Genomic DNA, 25,433 nt, shown 5'->3' on the forward strand with positions numbered 1-25,433 from the left:
TAAAAAGAAGCAATTAAAATAAAAAAGGCATTTCAAAATTATAAATATTTAAGCTTTTAAAAATGTTTAACGAGGTAAGCCCTGTAATAAATGCTTACACTTAGCGCAATCAGGCCGACGACTTTCTTGCCATGTAAAGTAACCTCTTTGTGTTGTTGAGAATTGTGAGGTTGCCGATTAGGATGCCAAAATGAGTATAAACGCTAGTATGATTGATGTTGAGGAAGTAGGACAGTGCGAAAATCGTGAAGGTTTGCGTGTTAGTAGTTGCAGTGTTGATGTACCCAGCTGCAGTAAAACTTCTTTAAAGAACCAGATTGTTGATTGTGACGTTGAAATTAGTTCTACAAAAGATAATTTGAATGTTAGCTCTGATGTAACTAGTATTACTGTGGTTAGTGATGATAGTGATTTGAGGTGTTTGTCAACATTTACAGTGAATCGTTTATTATTTGAGGACACAGCCAGTAAAAAACTTTGCATTGAAGGAAAATTCACTGATAAAGACGGTGTTGCAGTTGTTATTTTTGAACAAAAACCGGTTAGTGAGGAGTACGTTAAAGAACTCTTTATTACTAAACCTCTAATTGAAGAACTCTCAAAAAATGATATTTATCGATCGTACGAGTGTTTTCCACATCAGAGATTAAATGGTAAAAAAAAATTTTTTTCATGTGGTTATACTTGCCCCTTCATTTTATTTAACAATGCTACTGATAATACCGTATATAAAATTGTACTTTATATAAATTTTATTATTAAGCTCTGTCTTAGCGGTTGAATTGATAGAATGAAAGATGTAATTGTTACTTGATGTGTGTTAGATAATTATCACCTTACAAACTTTCAAAGTTTGCCGTTAGTTGAGAATTTTTTCACTTTTTTGCATTAGGAAGTTTGTAAATAGTCATGATGACTATTAAAAAATACTTATTGAGATACTTTAAAACAGTTTTTTATTTTTCAACCTTAACGTCATTAATGTTGGTACTCTTACTTCGCCCCTAATCCAATCTCTTGCCCCAAACTTTTACATAAAAGTATAGGCTGTACACTTCACAATCAGCATCGTCATTAATTATCACCTGCAAACATTTGCTGCCCAGGTGAGGTGTTGAGAACAAAACGGGTGAAAGTCACTTGCAGCTAAGTTTAAGTAGATGTTTAACAAGTAACCTGTATAATTTAATCAACAATCTCTTGGTCATTTGAATCATATGGGGTACAGCGGTGTCATCAAGCAGTTCTCTACCCCTAGTTGTTTTCTTTGAATTGCAGCCTAAAATAACAGATATTGCATTATACATTTACGGTGTTATGATGCTGCATTCACATAATCACCTCACCTCTATCTGCACTAAGATTAATGAAGGTGTTTAATTAATGTTAAACATTTAGTTGCCTGGGGATCCGCATTAAGCAAATGATTTTAGTGCTAGGTAAACATATTGTTGAAGTCACTATTCTAGCCATTATTCAGCTGTAAGCTAAATATTTTTAATATTTCATTATTCAGCTATAACCTGAATATTTTTATTATTAAGCTGTAAACTGAATAATGATCTCCTAGTCATCTTCTCCATTCATGGATAATCATCATCACAGAGGATATGTCATTTCCTCCATTTTCCAACTGTTGTTATATTTGTTCTGTCACATTCTGAAAAAGAATATCAACTTTGTTTTCATCAACTTTTGAGTGTGCTTGAGAATTTAACAACCCAGTTTTATACTGTTTTATAGAATAAATACTTCTCACAGCATAGACATATAAAGACACAGCATGTGTCTTTATGAAAGTGAGGTTATGCGGATGGGCATGTATCATATATCAGTTAATTGTTACAAAATCAATATTTACAAGAAAATTAATGTATTATTTATATCACACCCATGACGCTTGTATGTTATCATTGCATAAAAATCACCCCAATTAAAATAAAATAATTAATATCAGCAATTGTATAAATTTACAGAATATTTTTACACTAGCCTTAAGCGTGATTTTGTTAAAATTTTTATGTATTTAATGAGGATTTTTAATAGAAAAATAAATCTGAATCCAGGGACATAATAGTTTTCAGTCGCACAGTATACCTTACCATATAAGAATTTTATCATAAAGTAAATCATTTCAGCCTCCTCTGAAATGTTATAAACTTTTTAGGCAAAATGAATCTTACAGTCCAGATGAGGAAGTTAAGGCAAAAGCTTAGGAAGATGAAGAAAGAAGAAAAATGCATCCAGAAAAGGAACAAGAAAAGAAGAGAAGATAAAGGAAATTAATTCTAGTAGTACCAGGAAGTTAAAACTAAAGTGTTTAAAGGATGTAGAAAGACAAAGAAGATGTAGGCAAAGAAAAGGCTAGAGAAATGAAGCACCAAAACTAGTTTAATATCGATGCCCACAGTCACTAGACAAGGCTGTAAAAAATGAGATACGATCATTACCACAGTCCTGGGGAACAGGTAGCAGTAATAAGAAAGCTGGTATGTGATATACCTGGATTCAAAAAAGATCTTTTTTAGGAGAAAAGTGCTCATTGAAGACGGACTAATCTGAATGAAACCACTCCACAAACAGTAATACAGTTTTATTATCGTGATGATTTGAGCTGTCAGGCTCCTGGCATCAAAGATATCATATCAATAAAGGATTGTAACACAGGTGAGTGTTCTCTTCCTTCCAGAAGAGATATATGATGATGACAGTCAAAGAAGCATTCAGCTTGTTTCAAATGGAGTTTCCAGAAATCAATATAAAATTATCAAAGTTGAACTTTGTCCATGGAACTTCATCCAAAATATGTTCTTTTGTGTTCATAGATGCCTCACAATGTATTTATTTGTAAGCATCATTTCAGTTTCATTATTTAAGCCCTAAACAAAGTGGTTGCAACCTTTCCTCCAAGCAATGGAGAATTACTAAGAGCTATGTGTTGTGACATTTTGTATGAAAGATGCATGACTGTTATGTGTGATTCTTGTATCTGAGATATTAATATCTTGCTTCCCTCTAAATGTGTTCTGTATTTAACCATTAGTTGGAAACAGTGGGGTGAAACTGACAATTGTCCAAAAGTCTTGTAATTTGAAGGTTCACTAGAGGATGCCACTCATGAGTTGAATGTCCAATTGTCGAAATTCAAAGTTCATTCATATGTGAGAAAGATGCAAGCTAAATCATTTGACGAGTGTAAAACAAATACTGATGAGGACCATGTAACTATGCAAATCGACTTTGCTGAAAATTATGTTGTGACCTATCAGGATGAGATACAGTGCCCATTGGTCTCGTGCACAAGTAACATTATTATTTACATGCTGTGCCTGGATTAAAAATGAGACCCCCCTCTTTTGTAATTGTCAGTGACGACATGACAAATGTTCTTTCTTGGTGTACCTGAGGAAAATTATTACTCTGCTTAAGAAGGAGTTCCTGCACTTCAGAAAATTAACTGTGTTTTCGGATGGCGGCGCAGCTCAATTTAAAAATAAATTCATACACTAATCTGTGCCTAATGCACAGATTTAATGCTTAAATGCTTCCGATTTTGATGTGGAAGGACAGTGGATACTCTGCCACATCAACATGGAAAGGAGGACGAAGATGAAATTGGTGGGTGCATAAAGAAATGGTGTGGAATGGAGTAAGGACAAGGAAATTTATTGTGAACTCTGCTGAAGATTTCTTTGATTGTGCTAAATCTGTTGAAAGAGTTAAGTTGTTTTTGTATTATCAGAGAAAGTAACCAACAGTAGGGAAGTGCTGGAAAAGAAGAGGGAAAATGTAAGGCCAATCCTAACTTTGCAATCAAAGTATATGTTTAAAGTGAACGACTCTGACAGTATACGTGCTGTGTGAACTAGTTCAAAACTTGAGAGATGCCAGGTTTTCAAAAGCAAGATAGACATTTTCACAGATTTGGATACTGAATCTGGAACAGAACTAAATTCTGATGAAAACTCAGATCATAGAGAGCCTAATGCATTTAACACATGCAAATTAGAACTTAATGACTTCATTCTGGTTGAATTTGCAGGTAAGAGGTCAAAGAAATACTTTGTTGGCCAAATTAAAGGAAAAGATACTGACGATTGTCAAATAAATTTCTTATGAAAGAAAAGAAAATCTTGGATTTTCTTTCCACAACAGTAGGACATTAGCAGGTGGCAGGATAATGTAGATTGATGTTTCTGTAGTTTTTATGCTAGATCTATGTTATACTTCACAAAAATAAGTAATTACACCTAATTAATGGTTTTCGTTCATTTAATGAAACATATTAATAAATAACTCAGCAACTGCTGAAAATAACAAACAATGGAATCTTATGATATGGTAAATGTATTTCATATTCTACTACAGCAGCTCTAGCATTACCATCACAAACACCCAAAATAAATACCATATCACTGTATTCCTCTGTTGTAAATAAGTATGGCATTACTTCTTTGGCAAACTCACCACGTTCAAAATACAGAGAAAACCTCTGTATTTGATGATATTTCCATTTCCTAGGCTGCTGTTTTTTAGTTGCAGTTCATAGTTTAGTGCACTGTAACAAGGAAGAATGCAGTAACCAGGATTGCTACAATTGTACTTTATTTCCGTTTATAGTTAATAAAATCAATGCTGTTCTTTTTTATTCAGCAATTTTTGCATATACCATCTGTTTTAATTAAACTAAAATATAGAATGGTTTAAATAGAATTTTTCATTGTTACAGTGTACTAAATTATGAACTACAATTAATAGATGCCAGTAAATTTTAAAATGAGTCAGCTTAAATAATTGAATAACGAAAGTGATTTTTAATACTGATCAAAGTTTGCATCTTCTGAAAACAAATGTTAAAAAGGCCTTTTATTTTAAGAAAGACACTTTTATTTTGTTAGAAAGGTCTTTAATTCCACGCTTAATTTCAAAATATGATATCATCATTTAAAATAACAGTTCAGTGGCAATGAATGGATAGTAACAATAACATAATAAGATATAATAATCATATTTAAAATACACTTAAAAATTTATCTCATTTTTGACATATATTATAAAACATATATTTGCCATTACATATAACTTTTCTAGTATATATGTAAACACACTTAGTTACTGTAACAACTAATCAAATTTGTTATATTACTTTTAAAAAACTTATTAAGGAAAGCAACGAAATTAAATGATTTTTTTTTTTTTTATCTATCACTCTACTACCAAACTTTTGGCATACACACATACGCACACACTAATACAGTATCTAATACTTGTGAAGATTTAGAAAGCTCAGTTGATAGACCGAGTGGAAATGAATTTCTAAAGGAGCAATTTGCTTTTGGCTGTTTTAAGATATTCTTTTGCACTAAACTAACCCATCTACTGTACTATTAATTTAGTACTAAAATAGTGCCAGCACTACTTTATGCATCCCTAGATGGAATTATTGTGCATCTGCAAGTATATGTTTACAGTTCCTAAACTTTGAAGAGCAAGACAGTATTACAATAAGACCTTTTACACTAAAAGTAATTATTTACTAAATAAACCTTTAAGACTTGAAAAATTTCAAAGATTTATCTTTGAGCAGTACATTACATATACTGCTTATAAAAGGTATGAGTAATCTTTGTTTCCTTTTCTAAATATATACAAGATTTTGAGTGTCATGACAAACAGTTTAAAAAAATATATATTGTGAAGCATTGTGCTCATTAGAGATTACGCATAGTGAAAATAAAATACAGTTCACTTTAAATACAATATAGAACAACAATAATTTCTGAAGAAAATTACTGTGAATTGGCATTTCAAATATAAGTGAACTTCTGTAATGCAATAAAAAAGATCCAGTTCTTATATACTAACAGCATTAACATCTCTTTAAGCAAATTTAACTGAATAGCTCTAAGCATATCTATAATTAAACTTTTTTGTCGTAGAATTAAATTGTTTTTGTTTTTTTTTTTTCAAGGCTTAAATGCTACAGTAATATACCCTGCTTCAGAAGAAGATATTAAGAAGAATGAATCACATCTTATCTATATAATTGATGAAACACCAAAATTGTATAATGATGTAACATTGCCCCACATTACCCAGGAACAACTGAACTTGAAGGTATCTTATATACATTCATGTGCTTTATTATTCTTGATATAAAGGATTTAAAAGAGGTCATCCTTATTCCTGAAATTAGTTACTTTATTAACTATTTTATGTATACAATTCATAAAATTAGCTACAATAAATAATATGATATTCATTTTACAATAAAATCCAAAATTTAAAAAACAACAAAAAATATAAAAGAAAGATAAGAATCAAAATAGTAAAATCTAAAAAGAGGAAGTAAGACCATAGTAATTAATTTTATTTTTAAAAAAAGGTTTCATAACTACTGTTATTATAACGTTGATAAATGTTATTCATAAGAACGCTCTTTTTATTTTTTAATGTTATTTATGATTGCTGATAGGTTTTCATGTAATGTTATTTCTTTCTACATTATGTACAAGATGTCCCCATACCCTAAGCAAATATATATTATGGGTTTAGTAAATATTTTAAACATTTGTACTTAATATGTATACTTTAATCATATTAATAATTAAAATTTTATTTAAAAAACTTGTCACATTCTTTGAAATATTTTTTCAGTCTTTTTTGTTATGCACCTTTTTTTATTTCTTGTGGATTTATGTAAAATGATGATATAATATCACTTAAATCATTTTATTAACCCATTGAAATGTTGTAAATAAATAATTTTGTAAAACTGTTACCTATTTTGGTCTGTTAAGCTTACAGATAAGATAGTGATCAGGTATTAAATATTTGTATATAATGTAAATCTGTGCACAAAAATTAATCTGCCTATGTAATAATGTTCTGTTATTTGAAGTATTGTTTATGGTAGTTTATTAATTAAGTGTATAAAATATGTTAAATGTGTGAATTTAGTATGTAGCATAGTTTTAAAAAGTACTTTATAGGTTACTTTTCTCCATATGGTAAGTCTGATTTTGGATAACCTAATTACAAAATGGTAAATGAAAGTTTGCATTTTGTTAATATTTCAACTATTGTATGTTACTTTGTGAAGTTAAGATGATGGTTTGTTAGTTGCTGTGTCTACAGTGCACTGTAAAACTTTGAAAAGCATTATTATGGGTGACATGACTATATGAGCTAAACGTTGTCCTGCTTTACTGTAATCTCACAGTGTCTGGAAAAGTATTTTTGGGTGGTCATAGATTCCAAATCAGCAAATACATAGAAAAAAAATAACAATTCTTAAATAATGTATAAAAAAGAGTGTGGGGCATGTAACAGAAAATACCCTTTTTTTTATAAAATAATGAATGTTAAGAAAAGTTAGTAGTACAGATAGTGACATACAATGAATTAAACAAACATTTGTAACAATAAGTTTGCATGTCAGTACAAAGTTGCCCAATGCAGGTTGGCTAAGTGTGATTGTGTATTTTGTCATATAAATGTGGATAATATGATTTTTAAGATATTTTAACCTGTAAGGTGACAAATTATTTTACTAGAACCAATAGGTATATTATTAAAATGATGTGCTGGCCCACATGGGCTGTGGGCTATGACCAAAAGCATCTGCTTAAATTTTTAACTAATTCTGTTTACTCAGCAACATTGTATGGTCAAAATTAGTAATACCAGTCAAATATTTGTTATATAGTTTTACTGTTCATAGTTAACTGTATGATTCATACTTTTTTCTACTTACTGATTATAACCAGCTAATTTATTTTGAAATTTATCTTAATTTTTTCTCACATTTAAAAATCATTTTTAAGTATTTTTATTTAAATACCATTTTGCCACTCTTATACTGATTTTTATGAAATCTGGTACACTTATTACTGCAAAGTTAAGGAATAAGGATGGAAGTTAAGAAAACGTTTCATCCTTAGGACATGTTTTGATACAAGGGTTATTTTATTACTGCAAAGTTAAGGAATAAGGATGGAAGTTAAGAAAACTTTTCACCCTTAGGACATGTTTTGATACAAGGGTTATTTTTTTTCAAGGTCCGATCCGATCGGTCGCGAAATAAAAACCCGTGCAAAAATCGGATGAACCTTTGCGCATATGTGTTGCGCAGCGTCTCTAGTATGGCCTTCAATCACGCCACATCACTTTGTTTAGTTCTGAACGTGCAGCTAGCACTTAAACATGTCTACAACAGTAGCATCTTCCGCCAAGTGTGAAGTGCGTGCGGTAATTCGATTTCTTCAGGCTGAGAGGTGTAATGCAGCTGAAATTCATCTATGAATAATGTGTATGGTGAAACTTCAATGAGTGACAGCAAAGTGCAACAATGGTGCAAGAACTTTAAAGCAGAACGTACATATGTTCATGATCCAGGCGGTCAGGGAAGGAAGCGAGGGAAGCAGCTGTAACAAAGAAGCTCCTGCAGCGTTTTCATTGGGAAGTGTTTGATCACCCACCATACAGCCTGGCTTGGCTCCATCCAATTTTCACCTCTTTGCTCACATGAAACGCTGGCTAGGAGGACAACATTTTGGCACAGACATCAAGCTGCAGACCAACGTAGAAACATGGCTGGAAACACAGGCGGCTCTGTTCTATGATGAGGTATTGGAAAGTTGGTACCACACTACGACAAATTTCTAAATCGGAATGGCGACTATGTAGAGAAACAGCATAACTATGTAAGTACTTGTTACAAATAAAAAAATTTTTATTTTCACTCTGATTTAATTTTGTGACCGATCGGACCTTGAAAAAGATAACCCTCGTATTAGGTGGTGAAATTTTAAAAATTATACTTGAAATTAATTTGTGAATATCAGCAAAAGTAGGTTTTTCATCTGGAGAGCTGTGATATAATGTGTGTTTGTTACTATAAATATATACCAGAACAATAATAGCTAATTCTATACATGTATACTCTGACATCAGAGTTTATCCTTTTGACATTTAATATACAGATTGCTTTTTAAATATACAGATTGCTTTTTAAATATACAGGTTACCTTTTAAATATACAGGTTGTATCATGAAGTTCACCTAGGACTTTCATGAACTATTCTACTTCGGAAAATAATGGAAGAGGTTCATATAAATATATGTCCCAAAATTCTTCATTTGTGAATTACAGCTAGTGAAATGTTTCTCTCATATTTCAGCTACCCTCGTGAAATGAGGTCGTACTGAAATTTGTTGGACTTAATTAAGGGGTAGATTTAGTTATTTTTTATGGTTTTTGACCTAAAAAATCAAATAAAATAGGTTCCAGACCTCGTATCTGCAGTAGTTTTTGAGAAATCTGGGGTGAAAACCAATAAATTAGGTTAAAAAACCCTGTTTTTTTATGTTTGACGTATAATAACTTTGTTAAATGGCTGTTAAACACATAAAACTTTTAAACAAAACTTTAGAGAATTTAATTCTGAACAAAACATAGTAAAATAAATTAAATGAACCAAAGCAAAGTTAGAAAAATTTTAATTTTATTTAGAAACAATACACTATACCAAAGTTCATTTATACATACATACCAGTTTATAATAAATGTTAAAAAATGAGCCCACCATTAACACATTTCTTGTTACGCTTCTGTCTTGCTTTTGTTGCTGTTTCTTGTTCTTCAGGGCTGCCCTTAAGTTGCTCAGCCACATCCATAATGCAGACAATTTGTGTTGTATACAATATTTTTCATCCATTCCCATACAAAAAAATCTAAAGGTGTTAGTTAGATCAGGCGATCTTGGTGGCCAGGAATGTGATCTTCATGACTGATCCATTTTCAGGGAAATGATGATTTAAGTAAGTTGAAATGGCACAAGAGAAGTGGGAAGGTACGCCATCATGCTGAAAGTATACTTTGCATGTTAGCGACCGCATAATATGAATGGTTCAGATAGCTGATTGTTAAGAGGCCACACAATACATTAATACTAGATCAGTGTTGAAAATTACTTTCCATTGTTTTATGATGATTTTCTTCTCCCATGTGTGCTTATTGCATAAGTTCTTGATGCCATCTGCAGTGAAATTTGCCTTGTCCATTAACAAGATGTACTACACCACTTGCAGAACTTCAAGCGAAACAGACTGTCTCCTGGGTGTAGATTTTGAACTGGCTGTTTATGATAAGGATAATACTTGTTTTTTTTAAGTGTCCCACAAACCGTAAAATGTGAAACTCCGATCTGCTTAGAAAGACATCATGTATTCACATCTGGACTCCATTGAATTGCAACGGTAATAATTTCATCAATAACAGCATCGTGTTGGACAGATCGTTAATAGTTGGTGTAAATTAGTATTTACACCAACCTGTAGTGAACCTATAGTTTACACCAACCTGTAGTGAACCTGTTTCCTGAAGATTGTGAAAAATCACACTAATTGTTTTGGGATCTGAACTCCTGTGATTTGGAAAATATAATATTTCATATTCTATTGCATCAACTGCACTAGTAAGTAACGCTATTACTTTCAATACTGTTACTGAAGAAAACTATTCTCAGCAAATAGATCTTGTCTTAAATATTACATACATTATGAGCTGCAACCACATTTTTTTTTATATTTGGTCATATTAATAATTTTATGGGGTTTGTCGAGATGGTAGAGGAATGGTAGATGGAAGATATAAAACTCTGTTTCTAACTTCATGCAATGTTACATCTACCATATGTTCATACTTGTAGGAGTTCCACATATCACAGTTGGTGGAAGTAATATTGACAGATCCCATGTTTCATTGACTGCTGCTTTACCAACACTTAACAGAAAGGGCTGCAGATGGATACGTGATGAAATTATAGATTGTGGTTAATGAATGTGCATTTTATTGATATAGTGATTTCATTATTTTCAGCAGCCAGTTTTAGAATAGTAATAATATTTTTAGTTAAATTTGGTAACCCTTTGTAATTTATATGTGAGAAAGCTATGTTAATTTTGTACAAGTATTTTTTTATTTATTTTCAGTGGATTTATGACATTCTTGATCATAAGATTGGACAAGAAAAAATTATTTTAGAAGATCTGGATTCTGTTCTAGGATTTGTTCTTTTGCCTCACTTGCAGTGGGATCAAAAAGACGTAGAGGAGTTACATCTAGTTGCTGTTGTCCGGCCTCGTGGTATTAAATCTCTTCGTGATCTTACAGCCAACCATATTCCATTATTAAAAAATATTGATTCTAAAGTATCAGTAAGTTATAGTTTACTTTATGTGCTTAAACCTTTTTTTTACTTGCCACAGAATGTAGAGTGCACATTGTTATAAATCATATACAGTTATGACTGATGAATTAAATAATATTGAAACTGCTTTTTTTCAGTAATACTTATAGGTAAAGTGCCTAATAAATAAAAATATTATGTTAATGCAAATTTATGTAGCATATAAATATTAAACATTTGGTGCAGGCAAATGCATGTATACATATAAGTTATGTTTAATACACTTATAGAATGAAAATAACTATTCTTTTGGACTTTCAAGAACAATCCAGTGTTTGGAAAAATTTCTTCGCAGTAGAACCTAATGAGCATTCTTTGTTCTCAAGTGCATATAAAATAAGAATAAAAGTTTTAGTTTAATGAAAGCAAATCCTTCTACAGAGCAGGATTGTCAAATACATTATTTTTTTCACAAAGAAAAGTATTACAGGAAGTTTAAAGATATAAAATTTGTTATTCTTTATACAATTAAAAAACATAATAATCAGAACACAGTATTTAAAATACAATTAAATTTTTAAATTTCATTAATTGTTTGCATTGTTAGAAATTAATTTCAGTATAAAATATTTATCCACGTTTATATTAATGATTTTATCATGCCTTAATTTTTTAAAACAGTTACATGGATTTATTGATTATGATCTTTATCAAACTTTAGATGATAATAATACAGTACCAACACTTGAATTTTGAATTGCAGCAATCTTATTTTCATAATTTATAATTACTTCTACACCATAGTAAATTTTCTTTTCATTTGTTTAAAAACTCTTAAAGCTAATGAAGGATTAAGTTTTGAATGATCCACCTATAGAGTAAAAATTTGGAATCCTTTTTAACACTGTTTGTCCCCTGATTGTAATTCTACCTTTAAAACTACAATCTAATCTTTAACTACTTCTTTTTAAATGATTGTATATATTATTTACTATAATAAAGGATTGTTAACGGACACTATTTCGTCTGTATACATGAGGTCTGTAATTTTCTGTTACTAATCTAGATCTGAATGCTCTCTCTTGATGCCTTGAAATAAAAGCTGTTACATTTAGGTTCAGGGAAGCAATGTTGGCCATATGGCATTTACTGCAGAACTAAGGTTTTAGTTAATTGTTATATACAAAAAATCCAATCAAAATATTGGTTAATGTTAATATACAAGAAGTTCATTTCATTCTGAATTGGATCAGTATGAAGATTGGATGATAATAGCAGATTATTATTAACAGATTTATTTTACTTGCCTTAATTAAACAAAAGGAGATTTAGTTAAATATAAAGAGGGTTTATTTGAATTGTACCAACTACTTAGTGTTATTCTATTTTTTTGTTAAAGTTTTTATTAATAATTGAAAATCACCGCCTCTTTCAAAAAAGGTAAATTTATTATCACCATAAATAATTTTAAGTTTAGTAGAATGATTTTTTGAAAGATCTTTAATTAAAAAGAGAAAAAGATAGAGGCATAATAAAATAGACTGAAAATACAATTTAAATTTAAAGGTTCAGATGTGTAAGAATTCGAAACATTGTCATCCTTATAAGTATGAAAGCACTTAAGACATCTGTTTGTAAAAATTAATTTATGCATTAGCTAAATTAAAGGTAAGGTATGTATAGTTTCTATAATTTTTATTTAGTAAAATTTGTTTACAAATATTTGTATTTTTAGTAAAACTTTTTTTTTCCTAGCATTCTAGCATTAATTTAGCAATAATTTTGTAAAACCTACAAAGAATAAATATAATTATTGTAGTTATAAAATTTCTTAACAATTTTGATAAATATCATAATGAAGCTGCAGTAAGTGGCTATTTTACATTCTTTACGTTCATCTAAATGAACTTTTCTTTATGTAAAAAACTTTTTGTCATCAAAACAGAATTTTATATTCATAACTTTTGTACCATTCTACAGTAGCGTAAAAATTAATCTGAACACATGGAATCTTTTCTTTTATTTCTATGTTGTGGCTATATTGCTTGACCACTACCATTCTTTAAGATATTTGTGTAATATGAGGTTATTGTACTTTGGTTATTTGGCAATTTCCCTGTTATAAATAAAGTTTTGTGAAAGTATTTCACTTTATATTACTAACTAAATCGTATTTTCGTATATTTTATTCTGTGTGTCTTGAATATATAATAATGTACATAATTCCAAGAAAGCGTTCAAAAATTTTTCTCTCTCTGATCACATCAGTACGACACAACAACAAATAGTTTCTGAGTGTGGTGCTGGACTACGGACAGTGAATGCTATTTTAAACAATTTTATATTATTACAATATAATATAAAATATATATTATTACATATATATTATTACAATATATTTATACAATTTTATATTATCGAGCCAAATTGTGTATGTGAAGTGATTGAGAATAAAGTACGACATATTAATTACTAGATATTCACAAATTGTACTGGTATTTTTTTTCTAAATAAGGTTACGTTTTAATTAAATAACATGTATGTTCAGATTAATTTGCATGCTACTGTAATGTAAGCAGAATATTTTTAATAAAATTGTGTGGCTAATATACTGGATGATTCCAAATTGCATGGCAATCTTGCAGGAGATGATTCTGTAGCTAAAAATAAGAAAAAAAGTTTATATAAACATAGGTTAGAAAAGAGTTAGTTTCACCTCATGAAACAGTTATATATCCCTGCTTTCTGCTCTCTCTGTGAAATTAAACCATACTAAAATTCTTGGGGTACAAATCGAGGGGTAAATTTGGTGATTCCTTTTGGTTTTTTATGTAAGAAATAGAATAAAATTGCTCACAGGCATCTATCTCGCACAGGTTTTAAGAAAAACGGGGTAAAACATGAAGAGGTTTTGTTGGAAAATACACTTTTTTAGGCTTAGAATAAAATAACTGTTATTTTACCAATAAAAATCTATTTAACGTTGTAGTGAATTCTGAGAAAATTGATGTAAATAATGTCTATTAAAATAAAACACAAATTAGATCGGTAAAGTGATACGATTTAAAAAAAAAACAATTGACATACAAATACTAAAAATAGATTTGAAAGACATTTTTAAAACAAATTAAATTTTTTTATTTATTTTTTGATAGTTGGCAATGACAGCTGATCAGCAATTAAGTTTAGTGTCTAGTATTTGAATATTCATTTGAGCGGTGTTTGTGTTATTGCTTGCTTGTGTTATTGTTCAATCAAACATTCACAATGGGTAATACCACAAATTTGTTTAATAAAAATGGATTGGCTGCTGTGGTGAATACTGGGAAAATTATCCAGTTCGAAAAGTACCTCCAGATTGTTAAACAAATTGAGGCTTACAGTACTTTGAGAGCACCACCTGAGACAAGATGTTCGATGTACAAGGATCCCGATGTTGGCCATTATCCAGCCAATGACGGCAGCCATTTTTTTGGCTTTGACTGACCTTCTACATACTTTTGGAACGTGGCATTTTTGTCTATCCACACTACCATGGTATACTGACCATTAATGAAAACGGGGTCAGCTTACGGCTACTTGGCAAAAGCTAAAGCCTGATCCCCTACAGGTGTCAAACAGTATTGTTTATTACCTCGTTTCCAGTGTCCATCATCACCTGTTCAAACTTCACCGTCATCACAAGTGCAAAGTCATTGGCAAGCCAGGTAAGGGCTGTCTCAACAGGAAGTGCGACAGACAGGACTTAGTAATACGCGATATTGCACAGTGTTGGCCTCAACATGTACTGTGTGGAACATTGCAGCTCATCCTGATCTGTACCTCTCCCTTGGCAGAAATACTTGTCAATCTTTTGGAGAGATAACAGTGGATTATCCTCCTTAGTTATGGAGTGACACCATGACTTTTCTGAAGAAATGTTTGCAGCTTTATCAAGTAACCATTTTGATATTTAATTTTTAGAAAATGTTTTAAAATATTTTTTTTAATTTATTTTTTATTCAGTTTTTTGTTATTGATAAGTTTTTTATTTGTTTTCATTTACAATATGTTGTTCAAACATATATGAAAATTATTCTGTTTCAAATCGTATCAGTTATCTGACCCAGTTTTTGTGTTTTGTCTTTTATAAAGTTGGACTTCTCAAATTTGTGTTTTATTTTAATAGGCATTGTTTATATCAATTTTCTCTGAATTAGATTCTCTACAAAGTTAACTAGAAATGTTTATTTGTTTATTGGTAAATTAACAACTTATTTTACTCTGCCAAACACGGTCCAAAGCCGGGCTTCAAAAGGAGGAGAGTGGTTATCTTGCTGAGGTAACCAGAACCCAGGAACCTGGGGGAAAACCAGGCAAGAAACTGTATGGAAATTGAATCAGACTCAACAGCTCATGCTCTACTGCCTACGGGACAGCCGATGTGCCAACACTGGGAACCCAGGGTACTGGTGAGAAGTAGACTATTGGCCAGAGAAAGAAAGAAATTAGTCTGAAGCAAGAAATTTCACTAGCCACATGTAATGCTTGAACTGGTCATCATGTTGGCCAAAATGAGATGATAGCACAGGAACTATCCAAATGTAATGTATCAATTGCACCTCTGTCTGAACTATGGCTCACTGGATCTGGTTTGATGACAGTACAACCTCCAGTTGCAAATGAGACAATGATGTTATTCTACTCTGGTGGTGATAAACAGGAAGCAGGTGTTGGGTTCATGGTGGCTGTACGGCTGCTGTACAGTTCAGTTAAAATTAACTGAACTGCATAGAAACTTAAATTAGTTCATCAGCCATCTGTCTAATTGTAAGCCTATGGTCAGATCACACTAAATCACTTACTTTCATAATGATTTCATTGTTTTTTGAATTGGAAGGCTGGTCATACCGGGGATCATTTTTTACCGATTCACGGACCTTCTTTGAATCTATTGAACCAGATAAAAACATTTGACTGGCTTAGACATTTATTCCCAAAAGCTGTTGATATAGGAGTTCATAAGTCTCCATAGCTGATTTCCTGTTTTTCAAACAAGATTTGACAAGTTCTGTTTTTTTCATTTATTTTGTGAAAATAATAATCTGCCGAGAACCGAAAACATGTCTTCACTCACCACTCTCTACTAAACAAAGATGTCATGGTGATCTTTTCAGGACATTTCAAGGGCACAACAAGCTTTCTCATCTACACCCTTGAGCACTCCCTTCTATTAATCAGTAGGTGCACCTGTCTTAAAGCGTTACAGTCACACCTCATATCTAATGCCGATCTAATATCAAATTATATAATTTTTGATATAACATTGTAGTCATATGTTTAATTCATAACAATTACAAAATAATTCAGAAGTACTGGAGAGTATTTAATAAAAATAATTATAGATTTTAACTCTAATAAAAATAATATACTCTTTATAAATTTCATTGCAAGTATAACATAATGAACCATCAAATAATTCATGATCAGAAGAAATGATTAAGTTTGTTCAACACTAAGAGAAAATTCTAACATATATTACATGTACTGATTCACATTTTTATTCCTTCACCAGACAAAGAAATGGTCAGACACAAAATGGTTTCTTAACAAGAACACTGTTACTGTTATTACTTTACAGTACTGTTACTTTACAATAATTATGTAAATTTAAATAATAAAATTGATTATAAATTACAGACCATTTGATCTATAAATTACAGAAGTTTTTGTTCAGTTACTTTATTTATAATTATGTTTTATTTTTGTTTCAGAAATTTATTGAAGAAAAATATAGTATATATAAATCACGATTATTAACATTTCTTCATTATCAGCCTTCATACTTCCACCTTCATATTCATTTTGCTTGTATAAGTTGTGAAGATTCAGGTAAGTTTCAGATTTAGAAGATTCCTTTTTCTTATTGATTTCTAATACTTTTTTAGTATTAATAGTTGCATTTCTTGTTGACCATACCTGATAAAAATTTTTTTAACTTTTTTATTTTGTATTCCGTGCTTCTTTTGAAGTAAGTGTTTCTTTTAATCAGTTTATTTCATAAATATTTATGATATTTAAACTTTTAAGTTAATGTAAATACTTAAAATACATTTTAATAAATACTTTAATAAAGTTATATATGATGTAAATTTAGATTAATTCTTTAAGAGTAATAATTTAGCAATTATATGTAAGAAAATTTATCAGAACAAATTTAACTTAAAATTTGTTTGGGTTACAGAGAATTTTAAGGAAAATAAAAATACTTAATTTTATTTTCTGCTTAGACCTTGGGCTTTTCATTTTTTATATATTACAAAAGTCCATTTTATACTACAATGCATAAATTCAAAATTATGTATATAAAGGGAAGAGTCCCAATAAACTATAAGTAATGGTTTATATGTTTTCTCACAACATTTGTTCCCAAACCTTTTTACATTGGGGACGAAAAAAATGGTAAATTCATCCTATGGAGAAACCAATTTTAAATTACTAATCCTTGTCTTAGGGCCTTATAGAAGAAAAGATGTCTTAGGTGGGTTGTAAAAAGTTTTTGAAAAACCTTTTGAGATCTTTTTAAAAATTGTTGACATTGTTAATGAAATTTGATAAATAAATAAAGGAGGTACAAGTAGATGATTTTTTTGGAGAGTTCTTGGTTCAAATCTTTTCTCTCACAGATTACAGGAAGCTAATCATAATTGGTTGATTGGTTTTTCTAGCAGGCTTTAGAGGAATTTTGTCAATTTATTTTCAGCCAGTTTTTCAAGTTTTCTAATTTATTTGATAATATTGTAAATACATAAGTAAAATGATAATGTTTGCTTGTGATTTGTTAGCTGTTATACATGGTCCTGAATTCAGTATTGTAAATAATAAAATTGTTGACACTATAAACAACATACAACTTAGTTAAAATATTTTGGCCTAATGTTGAACATCAACTGACTAGAAAATTTGCTTCATTTACATTTAATTAATTGCCCAGAGTCTTTATGTTGTCTTTAATGAATGGATTAATGGTTTCATTATGTAGAGAATATGAATCTGGAGGAGCTTCAGGCTAATTTGAAGTAAATATTAGGTATTAATGAAGTCAGTAAGAAGCTTATTAGAGTTTACACAAAAGATGGTAGACACTGTGCTAATTATTTATCACAACTACTTGTAAAATGCAAAAAAAATCTTTAACAAAACCTTTAGAAAATTTGTTTAATCACTAAAGTTTGAGGGATGACTGAAATGTAATGAGAGTAGCTCAGAACTCGCAAATGAAAAGAGCCAAATGAAGCAAATATGACTTAAAGTACATTTTATTTGCTAAAAAAAAAACTTAAAAATCTATTTTTCCACACAGTCACCATTTACAGCTACATATTTATCCTGTCGGTGAACCAGTTTTCGTATTCCTTAAATCAAGAATGCTGGTGGTCTTTCCTTGAAACATTGTCATAGATGTTGGTAATTTAGAAAACATTAAATCCTTACATTGCATTGCTGCCATGTAACAGTCATTAAAAATAAAAAATCAGTCATTAAAAATTTCACTATCAGAACTTTAGATATGGCTTATGGTGTAGCAATATAATTATTTTTAAATTAAAATATTTTTAATTACACTTTAAATATATGTTATTTGATTACTACCATCAATTTTTTAATTGCTCTTTATAGGTACATGTATTGAAGAAGCTCACTCACTTACAGATGTTACAACAAATATTGAATTAATGCCAGACTATTATCAAAAAGCAAATCTTTCATTTGTTGTCAATGAAACACAGAGTTTGTTTTTGCATTATAAGGATAAAGGTCAGTAAAATTGTTATTAGTATTGTATATTTATTTACTTATTTTATTTATCAGTAACTATGAGGGTTATTTTTTTTTCAAGGTTCGATCGGTCACGAAATTAAAACTACAGTGAAAATAAAAAATTTTTAATTGTAACAAGTACTTACATAATTACGCTATTTCTCTACATAGTTGCCACTCCGATTTAGACATTTGTCGTAGCGTGGTACCAACTTTCCAATACCCTCATCACAGAACGGAGCCACCTGTGTTTTCAGCCATGTTTTCTACGCTGGTCTGCAGCTCGATGTCTGTGCCAAAATGTTGTCCTACAACATGTTGTCCCTCCTACTAGCCAGCGTTTCATGTGAGCAAAGAGGTGAAAATCAGATGGAGCCAAGTCCAGGCTGTATGGTGGGTGATCAAACACTTTCCAACGAAAATGCTGCAGGAGCTTCTTTGTTACAGCTGCAGTGTGCGGCCGAGCATTGTCATGGAGAAAGACAATGCCTGATAACAACATTCCTCTCCGCTTATTCTGAATTGCCCTTTGTAGATGTTGAAGAGTCATGTAGTATGAGCCTGCAGTGATGGTCGTGCTACGTTCTATGAATTCCACCAAGAGAACTCCATTCCGGTCCCAGAACACAGTAGCCATACACTTTCGGTTGGAGAAGGTTCACTTGAACTTCTTTGGTTTACTGGGAGAATGAGAATGCATCCACTGTTTGGATTGTTCGTTTGTTTCTTCAGTTTCGAAATGGACCCATGTCTCATCCCCTGAAACAATTTTGTTCAAAAAATCTTCTCCTTCATTATGGTAGCACTGAAGAAACGTTAGGGAGGTGTCCATTCTCATTGTTTTGTGATGGTCGGACAGCATCTTGGGAACCCATCTCACACACAGTTTGTAGTATTGAAGTCTCTTGCTCACAATGGTTTAGAGAGCTAACCTTGAAATTTCAGGAAATGAATCACTCAATACAAAAATTGTGAACCGACGAATTGCCTCATCCACTCGCTCAACGAGATCATCGGTTGACACTCGCTTCCTTCCCTGACCGCCTGCATCTTGAACATCTGCACGTCCTGCTTTAAAGTTCCTGCACCATTGTCGCACTTTGCTTTCACTCATTGAAGTATCACCATACACATTACTTATTCGTCAATGAATTTCAGCTGCATTACACCCCTCAGCCTGAAGAAATCAAATTACCGTGTGCACTTCACACTTGGCAAGAGATGCTATTGTTGTAGACATGTTTACGTGCTAGTTGCGTGTTCAGAACTAAATGAAGTGATGCGGCGTGATTGAAGGCCATACTAGAGACGTTGCACAACACATATGTGCAAAGGTTCATCCGATTTTTGCGCGGGTTTTTATTTCGCAACCGATCAGGCCTTGAAAAAAATAACCCTCATATATGCTGATATCCAAATTTTATTATACCTTAAAAAAAATATGGCAAACCTGACTGGGATTTGAATCCAGAATATTTTGATTGAAGAGAGCTAACACTTTGTTATGAAGATCAACATAACTGAAAAACATTTTTAGGATCTATGTTTCTGAAAATTGTTTTATATATGTATTTTGTAATTAATATTTAAATGTTCTGGGGCAAGTTTTTTAACCTCTTAGAGACAAGCACGGTAACTTCCTTTGTAGGTTTGCTTAGCAGAACTAGTAGGTTGTCTATTGTCATAAATGGTTTTCTTGATTTAAAAGTGGTTTTCAGTCAAATGAAGATGACCCTCAACCAGGAAGGCCTTCGACTTATATTGATCACAAAAAATCAATGATCTGGTGCATGCAAATCACCAATTGACTGTTAGAGAACTTGCAGAAGAGGTTAACATCTCAATTGTATCTTGGCATGACATTTTGACTGAAAAACTGAACATGCATTAAGTTGCAGTAAAATTTGTTCCTTTTGTTTGATGATGAAATAGCAGAAAAAACATTGAGTGGACATTTGTCAGCAACTTCTTGAATAAGCTGATGATGATTAAACACTCATATAAAGGATCATAACAGGAGACGAAATCTGGGTTTATGGCTATGATATTAGATCGTGTTTGACAACAGCATGTCAAACACGATCTAATGCACGATTGATTTGTCAGCACATCAGGTCTTGATCCAAAGTCAAAGTGATGATTTCTGTTTTTTCAATTTTAATGGAATTGTGCATTTTGAATACTTGCCTCAAGGTGAAACAATGAACCATGCGTACTATCAAGGTGTTTTACATTAGTTACATAAAATCCACAAAATTAGACCAAAGTTGTGGTGAGACAACTCATGGTTCCTTCACCATGACAGTGCGCCTGCACACTCAGTTTTGTCAATTTGTCACTTTTATTCCAAAAAAATAGATGACTGCCCTACCTTAACCTTCCTACTCGCAAGACCTTGCTCCTTGTGGAATTTTCTTATTTCCCAAATTAAAATCAGTGATAAAAGGATGCTATTTTGAAACTATTGATAACATTAAAGCAACTTCGTCACAGACCTTAAAGGCCATTTCAAATGAAGCTATCCACACTCAGTTTTGTCAATTTGTCACTTTTATTCCAAAAAAATAGATGACTGCCCTACCTTAACCTTCCTACTCGCAAGACCTTGCTCCTTGTGGAATTTTCTTATTTCCCAAATTAAAATCAGTGATAAAAGGATGCTATTTTGAAACTATTGATAACATTAAAGCAACTTCGTCACAGACCTTAAAGGCCATTTCAAATGAAGCTATCCAGGACTGCTTCACAAAGTGGAAACACCGCTGGGAAAAGTGTGTGAATAGGGAAGAAGAGTACTATAATCTATAAAATTAATAATCTAAATTTATTTTATAATCTATAAAATTAATAATAAAGATTAAAAAAATTAGGTTTTGGTTATTTTCTGAACAGAACTTTTATAATAAATATTTTGATAAGTTTACATAGTTTTTATCCTTATAGTTTTCAACTAACGCAGTTCATTTTATTTTTAACCTAGTAAATTAAATTAATGATAAAGCTAAATGGCCCTTCTTAAGAAATCATCTGTGCAATTTTGTAGAATATTTGTAACCTTTTTTTTGGGTTTATCAATAAAATAGAAGACATCATATAAATATAGCTATTATATTGAACCATAATTATTCTTATACAAATATTTATACTAGTGAGATTGAACAGTATGTGTTCTTTAGGATAGGGATATTGTAAATATTCATATCACGGCATGAAAAAAATGGTATATATAAGATATTCTGTTGGGTGTCTGAAGAAAACAAATCACCACGTTCTAAAAATCATCTGTGATTCAATAACATTCTCAAAAAAAACAGCCCTAGACTGCTCAGCTACATTAAGATCAAAGAGAAACCTACCTGGTTACTCAGAATTTCTGTAGAAGCCAATACAACTGTTTATAATAGTTTCTGTATTGCAAATGTCTTGAAATATGGCGCTGTAAGTTAAAAAAGCTCTATTTTTAAATTGAGATGATTTTATTGATGTTTAAAAAATGTCATTCTCATTAATAATTCATATCATTCTTTTCACATAAAGCAAATTATTACTATATGATCTGGCTTCTTTGTATTGATCATTGTCTAAAATGTTCAAAGATGGGGTGCAGATAATTTAATTTTGATGGTAAGATGCATAAAATTTTCTTCTTGGTTTTGAAGTAATTGCAAAATCATATCTGATCCTTGATCAGGTATGATTTATAATACAATATATGTATTATATTGATTTTAGGAGTCTCATTATTATATAATTTACTACGGTTATAATTGTCATTAGCAAAATAATTAGACCAGGACACATCTCTTTGGAAGCCAGAGCTTCTCTGTAGATCATGCATTGTGTCCAGACACACTGTGGAGATTTATGTTTCAAAAGTTCTTGTATACTTTGGAATCTTCCAGACATTGAACGAGCACCATCGGTGCATATTCTGATGCAATTTTTCCACTCTATGTTTGCCTTGATTATAAAATCATTTAAGATAGCAATTAATGCGATTGCTGAAACTTTGTAAGACAAGTAAAGCCTTTTCATTCACAGACATTTTTTTTTTAAATGCTGTTTGTTTTCATATGATTTTAATTTTAATTCAAAGCATTCTACGGGTTTGTTAACATACTCACTATGAAGCATTTCCAATATCATTTAAGTTTATTAGGTTTCATGCTATCTGCAGGCGAAATATTTGAGTAAATGACACACAGAGCCCTTTACTTTTCATTTAATTCAGCACTGGTAAACCCAAAATTTAAATATTCTGGAGGATATTTTCTTGATTTTATTTTCAGAACCATGCTCATCTATGCACTTGTTGATACTTCACTATCGTCTAATGCTCGCTTACACCCAGTTAAAAATTTATCCACGATTCTGTATAAATCTACTGCCATTAAATATTTAATACAAATTAATTGCAATTAACACGCAGATTGCAACATACACATACACAATAGATTCAGTAGCAATTGAACGATCAACTCAACTGAGACTGGCTGGAATTGCAGCATTTATACACGTTTGTGCAGACATTCCAGAATGTTCGAGACAAATCAGAACTTCTCACGAAGCCACGAGAATATCCGATGTGGTGGACGTAAGACAGAGAGCAATAGAGAGGCATCGATTCTGGTTTTGTCTATGCAGTGAATGCATTGTTATTGTATGAGAGGAGGCACGATGAAAATTGGGTCACAAATACTGAAAGGTTGAGAAACGCTGCATTAACAAACAATTTAGTTTCATTTATAAATAGGTACATGCCTGGATTAGGGACTAGTGTTTATTTTTTTATATATATAAAAATCTTATAAAACAACTAATATGTTGTTTTTTCTCCTACAAGCCTGAAATACATTCATCTTAAAACTTCTGGAATGAAAGCAAGTAATTTTATTTATTCAAAAAATTATATTTGAAAAATTGTGTTTGATTTTGAACTTAAAAATATTTTATTAGTAATTATATTTGTTGTAATAGTTTGTTTTTTTTATCAATTATAGGTATTCTAAAAGTATTTGAGAAGAAAGATATTTGAAAAGTAATAATAGTAAGAAACACAGAAAAATTGCAAGCAGTGTAAAACTTATTAAAGAATGGTTCATTGATTCAGAACAGACATATTAGAAATAATCATGAAAATGTATACAAAAATTTATTATTGAAAAAATTAGCATTAAAAGAAGAAACGTTAAAAAAAAATTAGAATGATCTTGAAAGCAGTGATTGAAGTTCATCAGTTACTTGAAGCCTGTCAAGTCCTTTTGATATCTGATGAAGATTTATCTCAAAATAAATTCCAGTTGTCTATTACATACACTTCTGTTAGTTTAATAAGCGATGGTAATGTGTCATCACTTATTACATTTAACGAAATAAAAGTTAAACCCCAAACTATGAGTGGCTTAACAATTATTGAAAAAAGTTTATTTTTTCGAATTCAGATTGAATCAGAAAATAGTTTACAATTAAAATGTAATCACGGTATTAAATATGTACCACCTTTTGAAAAGAATAAAAACTTTAATCTATTCTGTATGTGTTGTAATAATATTATATGTGAAAATGTTAATTTTAAAAGAGTTTTACCACTTCCTTCTGTCGATGACTGGAATTATGATGATTGGTTTTGCCATAAACATGGTAATGAGGATAATACAAAAAATGATAAGAACAAATTGAAAATTGTTTCTAAGAATGATTGTCTTTATGATCATTATTATTTTAAGATAAATACAGATTATGTCATCACTAAACAACTTGGTGTTATTCATTGTGATAAATGTTTATCATGGATTGGCTTAAACTCTCAAAATTATGTAAAGTTATGGAATAATACTGTAAAATTAAATTATTGTATTGATGATAATATAATTTCACCCTTAAATGATTTTAACAATGTTATTTTGAATAAAATAAATAATTCTATTAGTCCTGTTTTTAGATTAATTATTACATGTTCAGTTATAGATAATTCACTGCATTATCTTCTATTAAGAATAATGGATAAAAATTTAACAGTTTTAACAAATTGTAACAGTAGTAACGATGTAATTACAAAATTGTTTGAAAAAAAAGTTGTTAAAGTTTCATATTGTTATTACAATAATAAAAATGAAATTGTTCAAGATTGGTTTGATGATCCTCTAACAGACATTGTTGATGTTTCAAAGCAGATGTTGTTTGCTGGATTTGAATCTTTGATTAACTCTACTAAAATGATAGCAAAACCATATCGAATTATCAATAGGATGCATTTTGGTTATTTACTATTACTTTAATTTGAAATGTTTTTATTTAATTGTTTGCAATTAAATAAGGGAAATTGATGTGTATTTTTCTTTTACAGATGACTTAATCTTTAATATTTCTACTTTTATAATAATTTAAATATTGCTTAATTTATTTTCTCTAAGACTCAATAAATTAGTTATTTTTCATGAA

At 30.7% G+C, this 25,433-nt stretch overlaps 1 protein-coding gene across 1 annotated transcript; it reads left to right on the plus strand.

Annotated features, from left to right (window-relative positions):
- Positions 1-159: 159 nt before the first annotated feature.
- LOC142319502 (m7GpppX diphosphatase-like) lies at positions 160-25,433 on the plus strand. Its single transcript, XM_075356848.1, has 6 exons — positions 160-653; positions 5,972-6,117; positions 10,996-11,220; positions 16,946-17,063; positions 18,852-18,989; positions 23,993-25,433. The coding sequence occupies exons 1-6, from the start codon at positions 191-193 to the stop codon at positions 24,025-24,027; spliced, it is 1,125 nt and encodes a 374-aa protein (XP_075212963.1). The 5' UTR covers positions 160-190; the 3' UTR covers positions 24,028-25,433.

This window comes from Lycorma delicatula, chromosome 2, assembly GCF_047948215.1.
Source record: "Lycorma delicatula isolate Av1 chromosome 2, ASM4794821v1, whole genome shotgun sequence".
NCBI classification, from domain to species: domain Eukaryota; kingdom Metazoa; phylum Arthropoda; class Insecta; order Hemiptera; family Fulgoridae; genus Lycorma; species Lycorma delicatula.

Excerpts from the sequence above, each read along its gene's own strand:
- LOC142319502 (XM_075356848.1), top strand. The coding sequence starts at position 191 with ATGAGTATAAACGCTAGTATGATTGATGTTGAGGAAGTAGGACAGTGC. Across the intron at positions 11,221-16,945 it reads ATATTGATTCTAAAGTATCA|AAATTTATTGAAGAAAAATA; the intron begins GTAAGTTATAGT and ends TTTTTGTTTCAG. Across the intron at positions 18,990-23,992 it reads TTTGCATTATAAGGATAAAG|GTATTCTAAAAGTATTTGAG; the intron begins GTCAGTAAAATT and ends TATCAATTATAG.